The 16,608-nt window shown below is 39.6% G+C and overlaps 1 protein-coding gene across 1 annotated transcript in view; it reads left to right on the plus strand.

The window, feature by feature from the left end:
• KCNQ1 (potassium voltage-gated channel, KQT-like subfamily, member 1) overlaps positions 1-16,608 on the plus strand; it is a 363,965-nt gene that overhangs the window by 258,624 nt on the left and 88,733 nt on the right. The window contains exon 15 of the mRNA XM_009892035.1: positions 143-204. Within this exon, the coding sequence (XP_009890337.1) occupies positions 143-204 (62 nt within the window). The remainder of the gene's footprint in view (positions 1-142; positions 205-16,608) is intronic.

Genomic DNA, 16,608 nt, shown 5'->3' on the forward strand with positions numbered 1-16,608 from the left:
CTTTTAAGGAATAGTACTACCAGCCTGGCAAAGGTGTACAGTTACACTGCGTTGGTGGGCTAGTTAAACACACCCTGTTGTGGCTTGCTGCTATTTTGTTATACCACCATATATTAATTTGAAAATGTTTCTTGTTCCACAGAAAAAAGCAAAGATCGAGGGAATAACACGATTGGTGCCAGGCTGAACAGAGTGGAGGACAAGGTAAGCCTCAGTTAGACGGGCAGTGAATGAGGACATGATCTGTGATTGAACAGTGCTTGTTTCATAGGATGTGGGGAAAAATTCAGCTTAAAATAGAGTTGAATGCCCAGCTTTCCCAGGTGATGGAGCATAGTTTTTGTGGGAGATTGCATTTTTGGTTCTTTCTTGTAATTTTAACAGACTAAGAAAAAAAAACAGACTGTAATTGATTTCGGTCTCTTTTGGGACCTGCTTGGGTTTTTGATTTTTAATTCTATATATTACACATGTCTCAATGCTCTACTTCCTTCCTCCACTATAGATAAAAGGCTCTGTTCCTTTAATACCTCAGTATATTATGGTCCCTAACATTTCCCTTTGATCGTTGCTCTGTTGTTTATATAACTCCACCTACAATTCCTTAGAGAGAGCGCGATAGCAAACGTTGTTCTGTCCTGGTTTTCATTCCTTGTGACAAATGGAGTTTCTCCTTTCAAGTGACATGAAACCAGAAAAAATCGGACTTTTTCTATAATCTCAAATTAACAGTTAAGTGCTTTGTAACCCTTTATTTCAATGCTGGCTGTGCTTGAAAAATTAGATGACAAGTCATTGTTAAAAAATATAGGTTTGCCTATGTTGGTATTAAGGAAAGAAAAGGAGAGTTAAGAGAAATGGTTTGAATCCTTTACTGAGCCCTTATAATGATTTGATGAGGGGGTGAAAGAATTTCTTTACTCTAGGATTATTTCACTTGTATCTAAATGGCTCATTTGAGTGAACTGCTCATTAAGTAGTGAAGATTTTTCTTGAGGAAAAGAGCTTTCAGAGTGTCTCTTCTACAACTAGAAGTACGCGATAACCTCATGAAAGATTTGTTCTGAAGAAATATCCGGCAAATATTCTGCAAACCAAAAGAGGCGTGAGCAACACATCCCAAAGGATGTGAACTGTGAGCACCCTGAGCTGTATTGATTCACTTGTGACGTAACCATTCCTTACACATTTCTCCTTAAATACTGAAGATAAACTTGAATGATAGTGCTCAGAACTGTACTTCAACCTATTAGAAATAAATGGCATTTTAAAGGGGACAGATGTCTTTTGGTATATAGGGTCACACACAGAAAGGGTAAAATAGAACATAGGAAGGTACAGTGCAATTTGCACAACGAAGAATCACTGTGCGGTGCTCACTCAGATCTCTGTTTGGTAAGTGTTCTTGCACATGGAAGCCCTTTCCAGAAAGTTTGGATTACATTTATTTATTTTCTCTCCGTAATGTCAACTAAAACTGTGGAACACTAAAAAATGTCTCGTGACTTGTGACAAAGGGCAATAACTTTTCAGTTTGGACAAATAATTCTCCAATGACAGCTAAAATAGCTTCTCAGTGCTATTTGTAAAATCTCCAACGAGCCTGGGAAAGTTTTGGTGGTGTACTGGCTCAGAGATAAGCTGGTTTGGGGTTATTAATTACTCTTTTTACATCCTTACAAATAAGTACACTGTGAATTTATAGTGACTGTTGTTTTATGTCTTGTAATGGGACTGTAAAAAACTCCCTGTTTAATTTTAGTATAGCCGGGTTAAATTTTAGCCTTGTTTTAAGTAACAGACCCTTCTTTCTTTGCAGTTGCATGAGGTCATCTGTGGTTTCAGAGTTGTATGTTATCTGCCCTATACAGCTACTCCTATCTGCAGGAATTTTATCTGAAAGTAGCTGAAAGGCTAAAAATAGAGAATTTCGGTTGGACTCTGCAAACAGTGGTATACATGACAACATACCGGCAATGCTGAAATCACATTTTTGCTGCAGCTGCAGATGGTGGCCAAAGCTATTCTTTTGGTATTTTTGCTCCCTGAGATTGGCCTTCTTTTTCCCGTAAAGGACATGGGATACTTTCAACATACAATTAAATCCTTCCTGAGCTGAGCAATATGTAAAGGATATCTGTATCAGCTGAGTTTTAAGGTGACTACGTATTTTAAACAGTTACATCTTGTTTGGTTTGTGAATTAGTTTTGAATCTTGGTCTTTAGAAGGAGAGATTTTCAGGGGTGCAGGCTAGTGTTAGCATCTAACCACCTTCTGGGCATTTGAAAAATCTCCTTTAAGTCATTTTGAAAATGAGCCGTGGCCTACCGAAATTATTCAGATGCTCCTGCTACAGCAAGAAATTAAGCGGTACTTCCCATGCCACAGGAATTAGTTCTTCTAATAGATCTTTCTCAATGATCATTAGTATGCTCCTTGCAGCAGAAGGCTGCTGTGCAGTTGTCAGATAGTCTGTGTTAAAGCAGGAAGAGAAGAAACCCTGAACTTTCTTTTTTTTTTAACTTTTGGGCGCTTCTGCTTATGAATGTCTGCTGTGGGCACAGGATCTGCTACCTGCACATCACAGAGGCAGAACCCAATTTTAAGTGTATTCCTATAGGCTTTTATGGAGGTGGATTTTAACTTGAGAAGAATTTACAAATAGCGATAATTCCATCTTCCAAAGTATTTAATTGTGTTTCTGGGACATTATGTCACTCTTGTAAAGCTTTTGTACTTGTGGCACAAGCAAACATGCTCTGGAGGCACATCTATGGCTGGCAGTACAGAGGGGATGGCATGTGAAAGGGACATTTTAAAAATAAAATGCTTAGAGTCAAACAGAAGTGTATTGGCAGGAATTATGATACTTTATGGCACAAATCTGAATTTCCAAGTATTGAGATCAGCAAAAAATCATGTTTTCTTTCAAATTTAGCAACATGTTCATGTGAGGGAGAGAGTCCTGTAGAGTCTGTTCATCCTACGCACTGAGTGAAACTTTGACCTTGTAATATATACAGTTTGTGATAATGTAACTAAAGATTGTTTCCTAATATGCAAAAGCCAGGGGGAGGAATCACGCTTGCAGAAACCTTCCTGCAGATTCCGTCCCAAAGAATTTTGTAATTTTGGCAAGCAACTGAAAAGGTGGTTTTGTAGATTTAACTAGAAACTGCACAACCTGGTAGGCCTTTGTGAAAAGAATCCACAATCTGGTGTGTAATCACAGCATATTCTGACTTCGCCGTTGTTCTCTGTTGCTTATAAAGCTGAGGATGGCAAATGCTGTGTTCTTCGAGAGGTGTATTGCCATGGCTGAGTGCAGGTATTTGCAGGACCCACCGTGCCCACACCCCAATCTGTGGGGAGACCATCCAGCTTTGGTCCAGAAGACATCTAGCTGCTACAGTAGTGCGGTGCCCAGACCGAGCTCAGAAACCCTGCTAAGTAGCAATGGTCCAAGTGTGTGCATGTAGATGCGCCGCTTCAGTCCCTCAGAGAATGTTGTTGAGCAGGATTACAGCAGCAAATCAATTTATTTGTGGCGACCAGCTTTGTCTCTCCTCATCCCGAAACATCTGTGAGTGACTACTCAGCCTGCCCTTCAAGAAACCTGGCCACTGCTGGCTTGCTACCAAAGTCAAAATCAAAAACAATTTTTTCAGATAGGCACAGCTGTGTGTGCTCAGAGCTGTTAATCCTCACGCAGAGCGCGCTGCGTGCCGGTGGTTTAATGCTGGGTGTGCCCCGCAGCTCCAGCCAGGAACCAGCCCGCAGCACGCTCCAGAATTTCTGTGCCTTACGTCTCCCCTTTTCTTTTTCACTGTTTTAATTTTAACTTGGGTATAAATAAGCATAACGCTAACTTTTTAGGATAAATTAATCCACTCTTTTTCAACCTTTTGCTGACCATTAATTTAGATAGAGCAGGCGCAGCTTGCACTTCCAGGTAATCAGTTGGGCTTGTTGCTTGGTTACCCTAAGATAATTCAGTCTTAAATACAGGCACTGCACAAATTCCTGTAGAACATACAGTGAGGGCTAAAATTGGCGGTCCCTGGAGTCTCGACAGTCTGTTGTGCCTACATACCAGACTCCTCCGATGTCAGTAGGTCCTGCCTGTGGACCTCCCAGAGCAGAATAAGAGAATGCAGGTTTACAAAAAAAAATTTAAAAACCATTCTGAGTAGTAGACATTATGCTCTATTCTCTGTGAAGTTGTTTTAAAAATAGGACTTAACTTTCTGCAGTGATTTGGACATTTTTAAAATGGCCTTTTAGAATAAATACAGCAATCCAATAGGCCTTCCTTCATCAGGGTAGGCAGAAACATTAAGCTTTATCAAAGTTGTATGCCTTTGAGAGGATTTTGTCCTTTGGTTGTTGTGATACGATTTTGCTCAGTAACACGGATGTCTTACTTAGCTGACAGCATTTCTGTCATAAATGGTAATACAGATTTGTACATGTATGTATCTCATTATGGAATACTCCATATTTACAGTCCTAAGAGCATACATCAGGTAGTTTAACGTTTTACTTAGAAAAGTCTATCCACCTTTTCCTGGGTTCACAAATACCAGGTTTCATGTTGACAGCTTGTTCACCTAAAAGAATTCTTCATGTGTGCCCAGTCTTCCAATTTTATGTGAAATACTCACGTTATCTAACATAGGGGGATTTTGTCTATTTTTGATGGGGTCTTTCGTCTGTTTTTTATGGCGTTCTGTAGCCTGTGGGAACACTTACTGTATGTCCTGGTGTAACATAGCAATTAGTGCAAACTTCAAAAAAGGCCTTGACTGGTGATGGCCTTCTTGCACATCAATATGCAATGGACAGGGACATTTTGGCTTTATTTTTAATTGAATAACGATGCTGGAAAATTGATGGTAAAAGACTGACAAACAACCATCTGACTTTCTGGTCAGTGCCGGAAACTATGGTCAGAGCCATGGGTAATCTGTTGGAAGAGATGGCTTTGGAAAATGACTGGCATGGAAATACTCAGCACTTTGCGGGCTGAACACGCACTAGGCAGTTCAGGTATTGAATATTGGCAGCTTCTGCAATAGGTGTGTGAGGATTTGCCTTCCTGATACCTAGAAATAGAACTAAAAACTGTGGTTTTGGATGGAAATTTCAAAAGATATGCAAAATCAATAAAAATCAAAAGAACCACCGCCAAGCAGTTACTCATCTTGTATGTAGTCCTTGCAATAATGCAGAAGTAATAACCTGGGGGACGTGGAGGAATATTAAGAGGCATATGGAAGAGTAAGTATCCCTATTAATTTAATCCTTAGTCTTTTTCCAGATGCTGAAGTACAAGCATACGGAAGCAATTTGGGTGCTGAACTTTGTGATGGAGGATGCCCATTTTCTATAAATTGGACTACAACTAAGCACATCCTTCATCAATCTAGGTCATTAGGCAGTCTTAAAATTTTAATAGCTTTTCTCTCACCAATCCGATAATATTTCAGTGAGTAAACAAAGAAAAACTGCAGATTTCCATTTCCAGTATCCTATGCTTCCCATCTCCCCAGCTACAATAAAATAAAATTATCAGGCGTACATGGTAAAAATGAAAACAAAGAATAATTACTGGAAGAATTCACTGCTGCCAGAAGCTTTGGTAGCCAGAATAGAAACAAACTGAGAGAAAGATTAGGCAAAGTCATGGAGAAGGGCTCACGTGAGGAATATTAAATAGGATGTCTGTATGTAAAGTCCAGTTTAGCAAGTACTTTAAGCAGTAGTCAGTAATAAGCTGTTAAAAAAAGGAAAAGCATGATTTTATGTATATGGACTTTCTTACGCTCTTTTTTTTAAGACTGCTACAAACCTCGCACCAGGAGCAAGATACCTGGGGCAGATAAATGTTAGTCATGTTCAACATAGCCCTTTTTCTGCTGGGTTGTTACACACAGCTGCGTGCTACTGGATTGGGTCACGCATACAGCTGGACGTTGCTGTACAGTGTCTTAGACCTGATCTGTTTATGAAGGCCATGTAAGCAGACCCCTGTGCCTGTCTAGAGGACATTCATGTGAGTTTGTGCAGCACTCAGCAGTTTTTTGAAGACTAAGTTCTTTGGAATAGCCTTCCCTTGCATCCATTTGTTAGCACTAATTTTATCTGTTTGAAGATCATTAGATCCTACAGCACCACAAATTATAAACAATCAATTTTTTGCATTAATTTTGAAATTGTTTAATATATACAGTGTTACGTACTATCTATAACCTGTAGGATATGATGTCTGTGCAGTAGCTTAGATACAGTTACAGACCTGGCCTACAGACCTCTGTTACCTTCATGTTTTGAGGTCTGTTTCTGAAGTGTCAGCTCTTGTATCAGAGGAAATGTGATTATATCAAAAAGATAAATCTAGCATTGGATATGAATAGACACAGACGGTGAGGATGCTGCAGTTCATTAGCTTATTTGCAGGAATTGAGAGTATACACTTCCTCAGTGCTCTAAAATAAAGTTAACCGAGACAAAATACTATCTTTATTCTAGAGAAGAGTGGCTGAAGGTAGTTCAAATTGGCACACAGTTGCTGTGCTAGTATTCAAAAGTGATGACTAATTAAGCTCTGGTTGTTCAGTCTCATGCAGTTATCTGTGATACTCCTCTACATATTTTGTGAAAAGTTAAAAGGCAAAAGTGAAATACTCCTAAGGAGAAGACTTTCTGATTAAGTAAATTGCTGTAGATTTTACCCCAAATTTTCAACTTCTGTTGCAGACAGTAGTTGGTAAGCATGATGCTGAAGGCAGAGGGTAAAACTTCAAAAACACAGTGTTTTTTATACACATCTATTTATTTATTTATTTAAAAAATCTTATTGATGTTTTCCCTGTTTGGGATCTGATTAATGAGTTTTGAATTCTTAACACTGGCAACAGTTGCATGCTTGTGATCTGCATAGTTCTCTACTTGCTTATTAAGAGCAGAGATCCCAGAGGAATTTTAGGTAATATGCAATATATCCTATAAAATCTAGGAATTTTTTTTGGGGGGGGGAAATGGAGGAATGAAATAATGTGTTACCAGTTGATAATCTTTTAAACAATCTTCAGACTAGTTGCTGTTTTGGAAATCAGTTGTTTGTGTTTATATTTGAGTAGGTACTCAAGCGGATGTAAGTTCTGCAAATTAAGTCTGTTTTGTCTGGCATTCAAAGATAAACCCGAGCAAGATTTGAAATGTAGCCCCCATCATTCTTCTGCATAGACTGTTTACGTTTGATGTGGGATGGAAATGCATGGTGAATATGCCGAGAGAGAATGTGGAATGGTTGTATGGACTAAATACCCTGTAGAGCAGATCAGAGAAAAATGATTTAAGTGAACAACATGTGTGCACATCGTGCACTTTTATTTTTCTTTCTTATAGGTTAAAGTAAAAGAAATGATGATAAGATCATCTCTTCAATTCTATTTTATGTGTGTGCGTTGCAGATGATCAACCAAAAAACATTCTAACATAAATGGAAAATTTTGTGTTTGATACACTAGGATGAACCTTTACTGAAGTTAGATGCATCAAAGTTGAAATTGTTCCTTGTTAAAGACGTGTTTTTAGAGGGATCTTGCTGGAATTAAAATATTTCATTTTCATTTGCAGTTCAGTATCAGGGAGGAAAAGTGCATGGAGTTGAAAGGACTCTATTCAGGCTACAGTTTTTTCAGGTTGGAATCTATCCAGCTGCTGGAAAAGATTCAGAGTAAAGGAAGGTATATTCCCTTTCTTACAGAGATGCAAAATCCATACCTTCTGTCACCTTGTATGCTTCTCCTCCCCCTCAAATAAAAATTGCAAAATGGACGTGAACCTGTTCTGCTTAGATTGCAGGGAGAGAAATAGAACAAGCCTTTGCTGTCTGACTCCTACTTAGGTCCATGGGAATCAGAGGGAAAATAAGAAAAATAGGCAGTCAATAAAAATTAGGACATGGACACCTGGTTCAAAGTATACCTGCTTCTCCTAGAGCTCAGGAAACCAAGATGGCAAAGAGAGTTTCCTCAAATCCTTCTCAGTTCCTGCATCCTACCCATTGGGGTTGTGACAAAACAGCATTTCATCTTTCAGTAGGCAAATCCAGATTTGCATTACTTCTGTAAAAATCTAGAACAAATATGATCATAATTACTTTTTACACGTCTTTAAAGTATCCCACTGTTTCAGCAGTTAGCGCAGGGGTGTGAACCCATGTCACAGCTTCTCTTTCTATCCCCGGTGAATCATAGAATCATAGAATGGTTAGACTTGGAAGCGACCTTAAAGACCATCTAGTTCCAACCCCCCTGCCATGGCCAGGGACACCTCCCACTAGACCAGGTTGCTCAAAGCCCCATCCAGCCTGGCCTTGAACACTTCCAGGGATGGGGCATCCACAGCTGCTCTGGGCAACATGTTCCAGTGTCTCACCACCCTCGCAGTAAAGAATTTCTTCTTAATATCTAATCTAAATCTACCCTCTTTCATTTTAAAACCATTATCCCTCGTCCTGTCACTATTAACTGATGCTGCTCGTGGTCAGCTCCAGGGATCAGCCAGCGGCCCAACCTGGCAGAGTGTGATTGCCGTTGTATGCCATAGACATGATAGTCTGATGAGCTGCACGCCTTTAGGATGGACCTTCATTGTGGTAGCTTCATTATGTTCATCATAGCACAAGACCTCCTGCTCTGACAGACTAAACACACAAAATAGAGAAATGAAGGGAAAAAGAAAATACGGCTCTTTTGCGGCTAAGGTGCAGGAATTGACTTGCCCAAGGTATCACAGTGGCATCTGTGGCACAGCCAGGAATTTAACTTGAGCCGTGTCTGGGACCTAACCACAAATCAGCATTCCTTTTTGTTATTGTGTTTAAAAGCCCCTCTAATTTTGAATAGTTATATTGGCCAGTGCAGTGTTCAACATAATCGTAGCCCATTAGTACTAAAACCATCCAGTACTTGAGAACAGCATATATAAACACATAAACCGCACCAACCCAGCCAATATAAATGTACTGGGACTATTTTAGACAGTAGATTTTAAATCATCCAGAAATTAATCTACTAACATCATTTTGTAGCCCAAGAGCCTAGGCGTGGAGAGGACTGAACATGACACAGAAACTGTCCTATGTATAGATAATTATGCCTGTAACATTTAAAACTAAACAAATTATTTTAAATGCTATATTTGCACAGTCAAGCAGAGAGAAATATTCAAGTGAGTTCAAATATTCATGTAAGTTTCTATTTTAAAAGTCTTGGATCCAACATTGCTCACCATTGACCCTTCTGCGACATCTGTTAATCTTGGGTTTATTTCAATTTCTTTCTCTCTCTTTTTTTAAACAGATGACTCCACTTAAATCAACACTTGGTTTCCATTAGACAGATAGAAGGTGATTCACTTAGTAACATGTGCATCTTTATCTAGTTAAGTCCTAATAGCCTTAATATATCAAGGAAGCTGGTGTGACTAACAGCACTAAAGGCTTTATCAGACACTTCACCTAATAAATACTGCCCTTTGTACAGCCATAGAAAAAGAGTGAATAAATACATTGTGTTTCCAAACTCAAAATGTCTACAGCCTTATAAATATTCTAAAATTATCCCTGTAAAAAAAATATACGTTGACAATAGAAGTAACATCTCTCTATATATACGTCTGTGTTTGTACATGTCTACCAATCTAAGTGTGGGTTGGCTCTTTGCCCTGCCTGGGCTGTCCTTTTCCTGTTTTATCATTTCCTGATGGAGCCACCATTCGTGTGTGATTTTCCTCCTCTTCACTTGAGCTTTGTGCAGGTTCTTTTGACGGTTCTTTGTCTTTGGTTGCCATAGCTTATCTGTCTTGGGATAGTTGGATATGTGAGTATTAGTTGTGTTAATGTTGGCAATAGAGACGTCTGACTTGGCTTGATTATCATGTGTGATAATCCTGCCAAATGAGGCAGTCAAAACAAAAACCCCAAGAGTAAAATATCTTCAAAATGTCAGCCTGAATGGAGATGGGGTCCTTGCTTCATCATAGCGGAAGTTTTCTGGAAACTTTCCAGTTGTGCCACCAGTGTCGGTGATCGCATGCTGTGGTCATCGGGGTACTGAAGGAAGCCTTTATTCTGCTGCTCCCAAGTCTCTAGAGAGTTTCAACCAGAGGAGTTTTACAGGAGAGCACCTTAGAAAGGAAATGGGCAAGGATGATTTTTGCTGCTTCTCAAAAAGAGATTGGCTGAGCCGTAATCATGGATCCTCTACCTCTGTGTTTGCTTCATGTTACATAAGGGAGTTTTGGCCAAGCTTTGAGGTCAAAATAATCAGTCCCACAGAGATGTTGCCATAAACCTCAGCAAAATTTTGGTAGCAGAAGTGACTGGGGAGGAACACAGGGCCTTTTCACTGATGCAAAGGAGCAGTGGTTTTCTCTGTAACACAAAATTCATACCCTTCCATCTGACTCAGCGCACTGCAGGCATGCTGGCCCGGGGCCCGGAGATCCATCTAGCAGCATTCGGGTGGCACTGCAGGCTTATTAGCTTGGGCATGATACTTTGCAAAGGTCCAGCTGTTTCTGGTTTTAGCACAGGCAGCACTGGTTCAGCTATCTTTGCAGCACGCTTTTGATTGTAGCTGACTTGACACGATGCTCACAATGAATGGGTCGTTCATAGGCTGCTCCAAGATGGTGGTTGACAAAGCTGGTTTGAATCCGAGCCCTCTGAATCTCTGTACAGAGGAATTTATGAATCTCATGGCAACCAGGAAAAAAAAAAGCAGTGGAAAATAATTTCCTTTGCATAGAGAAAGCGGGGGAGTAGGATGACCAATGGTGCTACGCTTGAGAAGGAAAAGGACGGTGATTCCTACAAACAAGGTCATCTTCATTTTGTTTTCTGTGCACTGGCTGTACAATTTCAGTGAAAAATCAATTGTGGCTCATCATACCAGACCTGAAACACAATGAGAAATTTTTTTGGGTGGTTTGGAATGGGTTTTTTGGTTATGAGTAGTTGTGGTAAATCCAGAGAGCCGCACTTGATGTATATTCTTTTGTGCCAAGTCCAAATAGTTTCCTTTTTGGTCCTGTACCTTTGATATATATTATTAGTGAACAACACAGGTCAGCTGTCATACAGTCCTGAGATGGCTGCTGTAATAAAAACCTGACCAGCACAGTGAACGTGCATAGCAGTTGTTTATGAATTCTTCACTAATTTTGATGACTACGGGATTGGCATCTTTTCTTTCCACTGCTGGTGGAAGGGCTGCGGGATGAGAGGAGGAAAGCAGCAGCCTTTACAACTTCGTTTTTATTGTATGGCATATCTGAAGGTATAATTAAATCAGGACACAAGCAAATTCATTAGATACCTCAGTGACTGCTACATTTATATTGTTATTCAAAGAGATACATGCTAGAGGAGTATGAAGTATACCATGAAACAAAGCCCTAAGAACAATTGACCTTAATTTTTTCCTCACTGAAGTTCCCCATCCATACACTCCCCACACCCTTCCTGAGAAAGGCTTGTGCTAATTAATAACTGAAGCAAATAAGAGTTAAACTGATAAGCGTAGCAGAAAAACTTAGAGAAAAATGAATTGTCTTCAGAGGCAGAGATGTGCTTAGGGAGTTGAAGTCTTTCGGATCTGTGGCCTTTTTGCAGTGCAGAAACATTACAGTGTAATAGAATTAGTCCAGCCCCCACTTGATAATAAGTTAAGTTCATTTATCTCTCTGGCTGCCCTGTATTTCTCCACAGCTTTGACCCGTATTGTAACTTTGAATAGGCATCTTCACCCCTCTTCTGCTCCTGAGTAAAGCCTGGGGTGCTCATCTAGGGTGTAAGATCTCTGAGTTCCAGCCTTGTCGTCTGTTTAGGCTTTTCTGTTTTCTGCTGGTGCTGGAATTTGGATGTTGCCAATGCCAAACAGTAAAACGGTATTCTAGCTCAGAAGATTTGTGTATTATAGATGCCTAGGCTTTTAAACATAAAATAAAAGCAATGTAAATACAGCAGTAACAAATCAAAACATAGGTATTTTCTATGCTAGATAATTAGCTAGTAGATAGCTGATCGTACTCTAAAAAAAAAACAGTAAAGAACTGCAGAAATTGTCATAGAAAAATGTGGATTCATCCATTTTTGTAGTGTGATTGTAGTGAGGGGAAAAAAAAAGGAAACCAGGTACCAAGATGAATTATTAGAGGTAAATTGGATTAAACGGAAGTCCAGAAAAATGCAATTGATACATATATAGTACTATTTCAAAAATTTTGTATGATGTTTTGATCACTGTTTCTTCTGGAGGAAGTTATTGCTAACCTTGGAAAAAGCAGGCAGGATAACTAAATTGAAATTCCTTCTGGTACAAAACTCTTACAAGTCTATTATTAATTCACAATATAAGTGAGCATGTTGAGTAATTTAGATGACTTCCTTAATGACATGTAAGTAAAAAGTGTAGGAACAGTACCAATATTTTAGTCAGGAAGGCCCTGCAAGAATATGGTACACATCAGTTTAAGAGATGGCTAGGTATCTTTTAAATAATCTAAGAAAGCTAACACAAATTGAAGGTGGTATGAAGGTAAGGGCAGAGACTGATTTAATTAGAGGTTCAATTAAGGAGGCAATTGTATTAGCTGAGCTCAGATGGCAATTATCAGGCAATAACTCATGGAATAGGGATATTCTCTCCTTCCTCTGTCGTTTCGATATCCACCTCTCACTGCTGAGTAACTCTCCCTTGCATGAGGCTGAGGGAGCTGGGACCAGAGCGTGTCTCCTCGCTGTGCTGGTGAGTACTTGTATTGAATCCTGTGACATCTATGAACTTGCAGCAGCTTGAACCTTGCTTCTAACCTGGATCCCAGAGCAGCTGGAGGGCATTGTAAAAAAAAAACACAAAAACAACCAAACAACAACAAAAAAAAAACCCAAACCAATGGTGCCAACAAATAAAAATTCCTTTCCAGTTTAAAAAAAAAATTGTCTGGTAAAGTGTCAGAGCACAGCCAAAAGCTCATTGGGTGTTGACCTGATTCTCCGCAATGAAGAAGGTAGAAGGCTTCCTTGGAAGCACGCGAGAGGGCTCTCTCTAGCAGGGCAATGTGTGTGCATGTACGTACAGACTCCTGTTTACCTCTAGCAAGCCTTGAGCTCAGAGAATTGTAAGCTTTTCTGACCTCTGTTTTAAACCCAGAAGAAGCAGAAGTCCTTTTACAATGCAAAACCACATTTTCTTCTGCTTTACTGCAGAAAATCCCCCTCTCCATTGAAAGTGAGAAGTTTGCACTCCATAGTAAATAATAATGAGGATTATTGTAAAAGACTCAGGTTATTTCCGCCCTCCTCCTAAGCTTTCTTTTGTTTCATCATAGGTTTGTTTTGTACCGAAATGAAGCTGTGAGATACACACATTGAACAGAAATCAAAGTCGCGCTTTCATCGCAGTCCTGAAGCTAATGGGTTGGCTTGCTGCTGCAGGCATCTGCAGGCACCTTGTACTATAGTACAGTAGTGTTATGACTTTGGAGGCCCAGCTATTTTAAATCATAATAGAGACACAGTATGCATGCTTTCTTTCAAAAAGCCTGGGCAAGCCATGCTGAGTTGAGTTTCTTGGCACACAGCATACCTATAATTTTGTCTTATATTTTGTAATGTAGGTATCTGGGCACAGAATCAAAAAGCTCCACTGAATATAAGAGATTATTTTTTTTTAAAGAAAAGCACAACAACAAACACATTCTTTGCTTTTAGATTGATAATATTCCTTTAACAGCTATAGATGTTAAGAGCAAAGAAAGTTACTGGGGGAAAAAAGGAAAAAGAAACATTTTGATTGTGGGGGATGTTTTGAGGGTTTTTTGGCAAGACGGTCCAGGTGGTTTGTTAGTGAATTTTTTTACCACGATTTTGGTCCTCTGCTAGTATGCTTACAGTGACTGGGTTACTCAGGACAGCTAGAAATAAGTGATAACCTTTCATGAGGAACCTGAAAAGCCATACATGTGCTGTAATAGTGCTCAGCTGAACTGACTTACTCTAGGATAATTGTCTAATGGACGCAGTATATTCTTTGTCGCTTTCCATTGTTTGTGCTGCTAAAGGAAGTAAAGTCATAATAGGAGGATCTAGTTCTGTTGCTCTCCATTTCACCTCCCAATAGCCTGGTTTTCAGAGGTGGCGACAGACACTGAGAGTGCTCAGCATTACCTTAAATATCAGCCGCTACCTCTCCCCTGGAAAAGAATAAAATGCCGTATTGCCTGCATACGGTTGGAGAGACAGCTGCTTTTCATGCTGAGCATCAGAAGAGCTAAACCCACCCTTGCTAATCTCTATGAAAACAGAAAGAGTAGAGTTCAACAAAGTTCTCAAACAATCTGTAATTTCAGATAATGTAATTAACCTTAAGATAATGGCATGAAATGGATAAGCATGGATAGCGGCAACAGGCTCCATTCAAGTACAAACAGGAGAACCAACTTCAACTGGAAAGTAACTAAGAGGGAGATTTCTGTTCCTGTTTTCTATCGTTGTATGAAATTGGTAAATGCTACCTATGCTATTAGGGATGAGGCTGAGGAAGAGTATCTTCTGCTAATACACTTTGCTTTTCCTATATAGGTACAGGAAACTGCCCAAGCCTGAGTACAATGAAACAAAGCGGGTGAGGGGGAGATGATTAAAGAGTTTTTATTTGCATATTTTTGCTCGAGATCCGTCACTGTAGTGTTGGAGTATTTAAAATGAGAACTTTTTGTGTATGCGTTGGTTGGTCATCACTGGCTATTTCCTATGCATCTAAAATCAACTACTCCAAAACACAATATTGAAAGAGATTGCCTTGATCAAAAGTTTCCATATTTTCTCAGTGATTTCCTTTTTTCTCTGCTCTGAGAAAAGGTCTTTTCCTCACAGTGGGGAACAGTACGTTGCACCCTTTTTTTCTCATTTTCCTTTTCACCTCAGATTTATCCATTCCCTATGGCTGCTGGTGGTGATGCTTTCCCTAAGTGTTCAGATTCGACTGCTTCTGTCAAAGACTTTCTGATGTTATCCTTGTTTGCCAGAGGCAAGAAGAAGAGGATAGCTTGGTTTTGGTTTATGGTAGTCTATAGACCTAAAACCCTTCCAAAAGTGAGTTCTGTTTCCAGCCAAGAGGATTTGATTTCAGAAAATTAGTCTCTGTAGCTAGTGGTAGGGAGGCAGATTGGTTAAAGTTTACAACCTCTTTTTGTTTAGCCTCTGGAACAGTGCCATGGAGTCTCAAGTTTCCTGTATAAAGAGAGATCTGTATTCGGTCAGAAGGTAACCAGGCAAGGTACAAGAAGGCTGCAGGGTGAATGGCTCTTTCAACAATGAAATCAGTTTGGGGTCTTTAAGATCCCAGCAGTGCCTTGTCTCAAGACAGTGTTGAGAACGCAAAATTCCTAAAAACTTCAGGGGGGCAAAATAATCACCCTTGAACAAAACAAAACAAAACTTCAGAAAATACCGAACAGGAAGAAATTTCGTGCAAATCTGATGATCCTTATGAAGTTCCTTGGCTCTCGCGGCATCAGAAGAGGTGAGGGCTACCCACATCTTCATTTCCTTCCCAGTGAGTCCTGTGTGCTTTGGTTGTTCACATGCATACACACAGGGAATGGTACCTTATGCTAAATATCTTGATGTACTATTGTTCTGAGAGGAAATGCACTGATGCACCCTGAGACTGAGGATTAAGGATCTTAAAAAGTTATTCCTGCAAACAGAGGATTAGCCTTGCTCCCATCTTCCTGAAACTAAAGGTGTCACTCTACAATTACTAGATCACATTCATATGTTACTCCAGGGAACAGAAGCTTTGACTCAGGCAGAATAAAAGACAGGAAGAAAAGAAACATTCTCTTAGAAACATTGCTTTCAGGTAACAACTTATAGTTGCATTGAAAGAGATGCAGTAGTGAAGCTCTGTGGTTTTGTAATCTCTTTTTCCTGATTTCATCAAATTAGGGAGGAAATTCATCCCGTGTTTTGTTTGCTCATTTATCTGTTGGTGCATTGTAGCCTTTCAGTAAGTTTCCTGTTGCATGCTATTTGATTCTTTCTTTGCAGTAATTTACAGAATAAATTCCATCACAAAGAAAATAAAATTCTGGGAATCTGATTTTGGCCATCTTTCCACGTGATTTGGAGAAGTTCGCAAATTGTCTCGATGGGTGTAAACTCATCCTTGAGTACAGCAAATTAACTCCTCCAGCACAGTTGCCTAAACTTTGCCATTTACAGTATGTATCTCTAAAATATTAGAAAACTTTATGTCTCCCTGTTCCTGAGTACCATACATCTCTTCCACTAGTAGTTGCTATTCAGAAAACATCACCAAATTAATGATGGTTTATTTAGCAAACTCATGAAAGCCTCAGCGTTTTTGGAGTATTTGTGGGACCTTGGTTTTGGTAAAACCATGAGGCTAAGGCCTGAATTAATTTCATGCGATATGAGACACATGGAACCGTAGCACTAACATCCCTTTCCAGGCAGCTGAGAAAGACTTTATCCTCAAGGCGGCTTCTGCAGAGCAGGTGGAGTG

This window comes from Charadrius vociferus, unplaced genomic scaffold (genome assembly GCF_000708025.1).
Source record: "Charadrius vociferus isolate BGI_N301 unplaced genomic scaffold, ASM70802v2 scaffold179, whole genome shotgun sequence".
NCBI lineage: Eukaryota > Metazoa > Chordata > Aves > Charadriiformes > Charadriidae > Charadrius > Charadrius vociferus.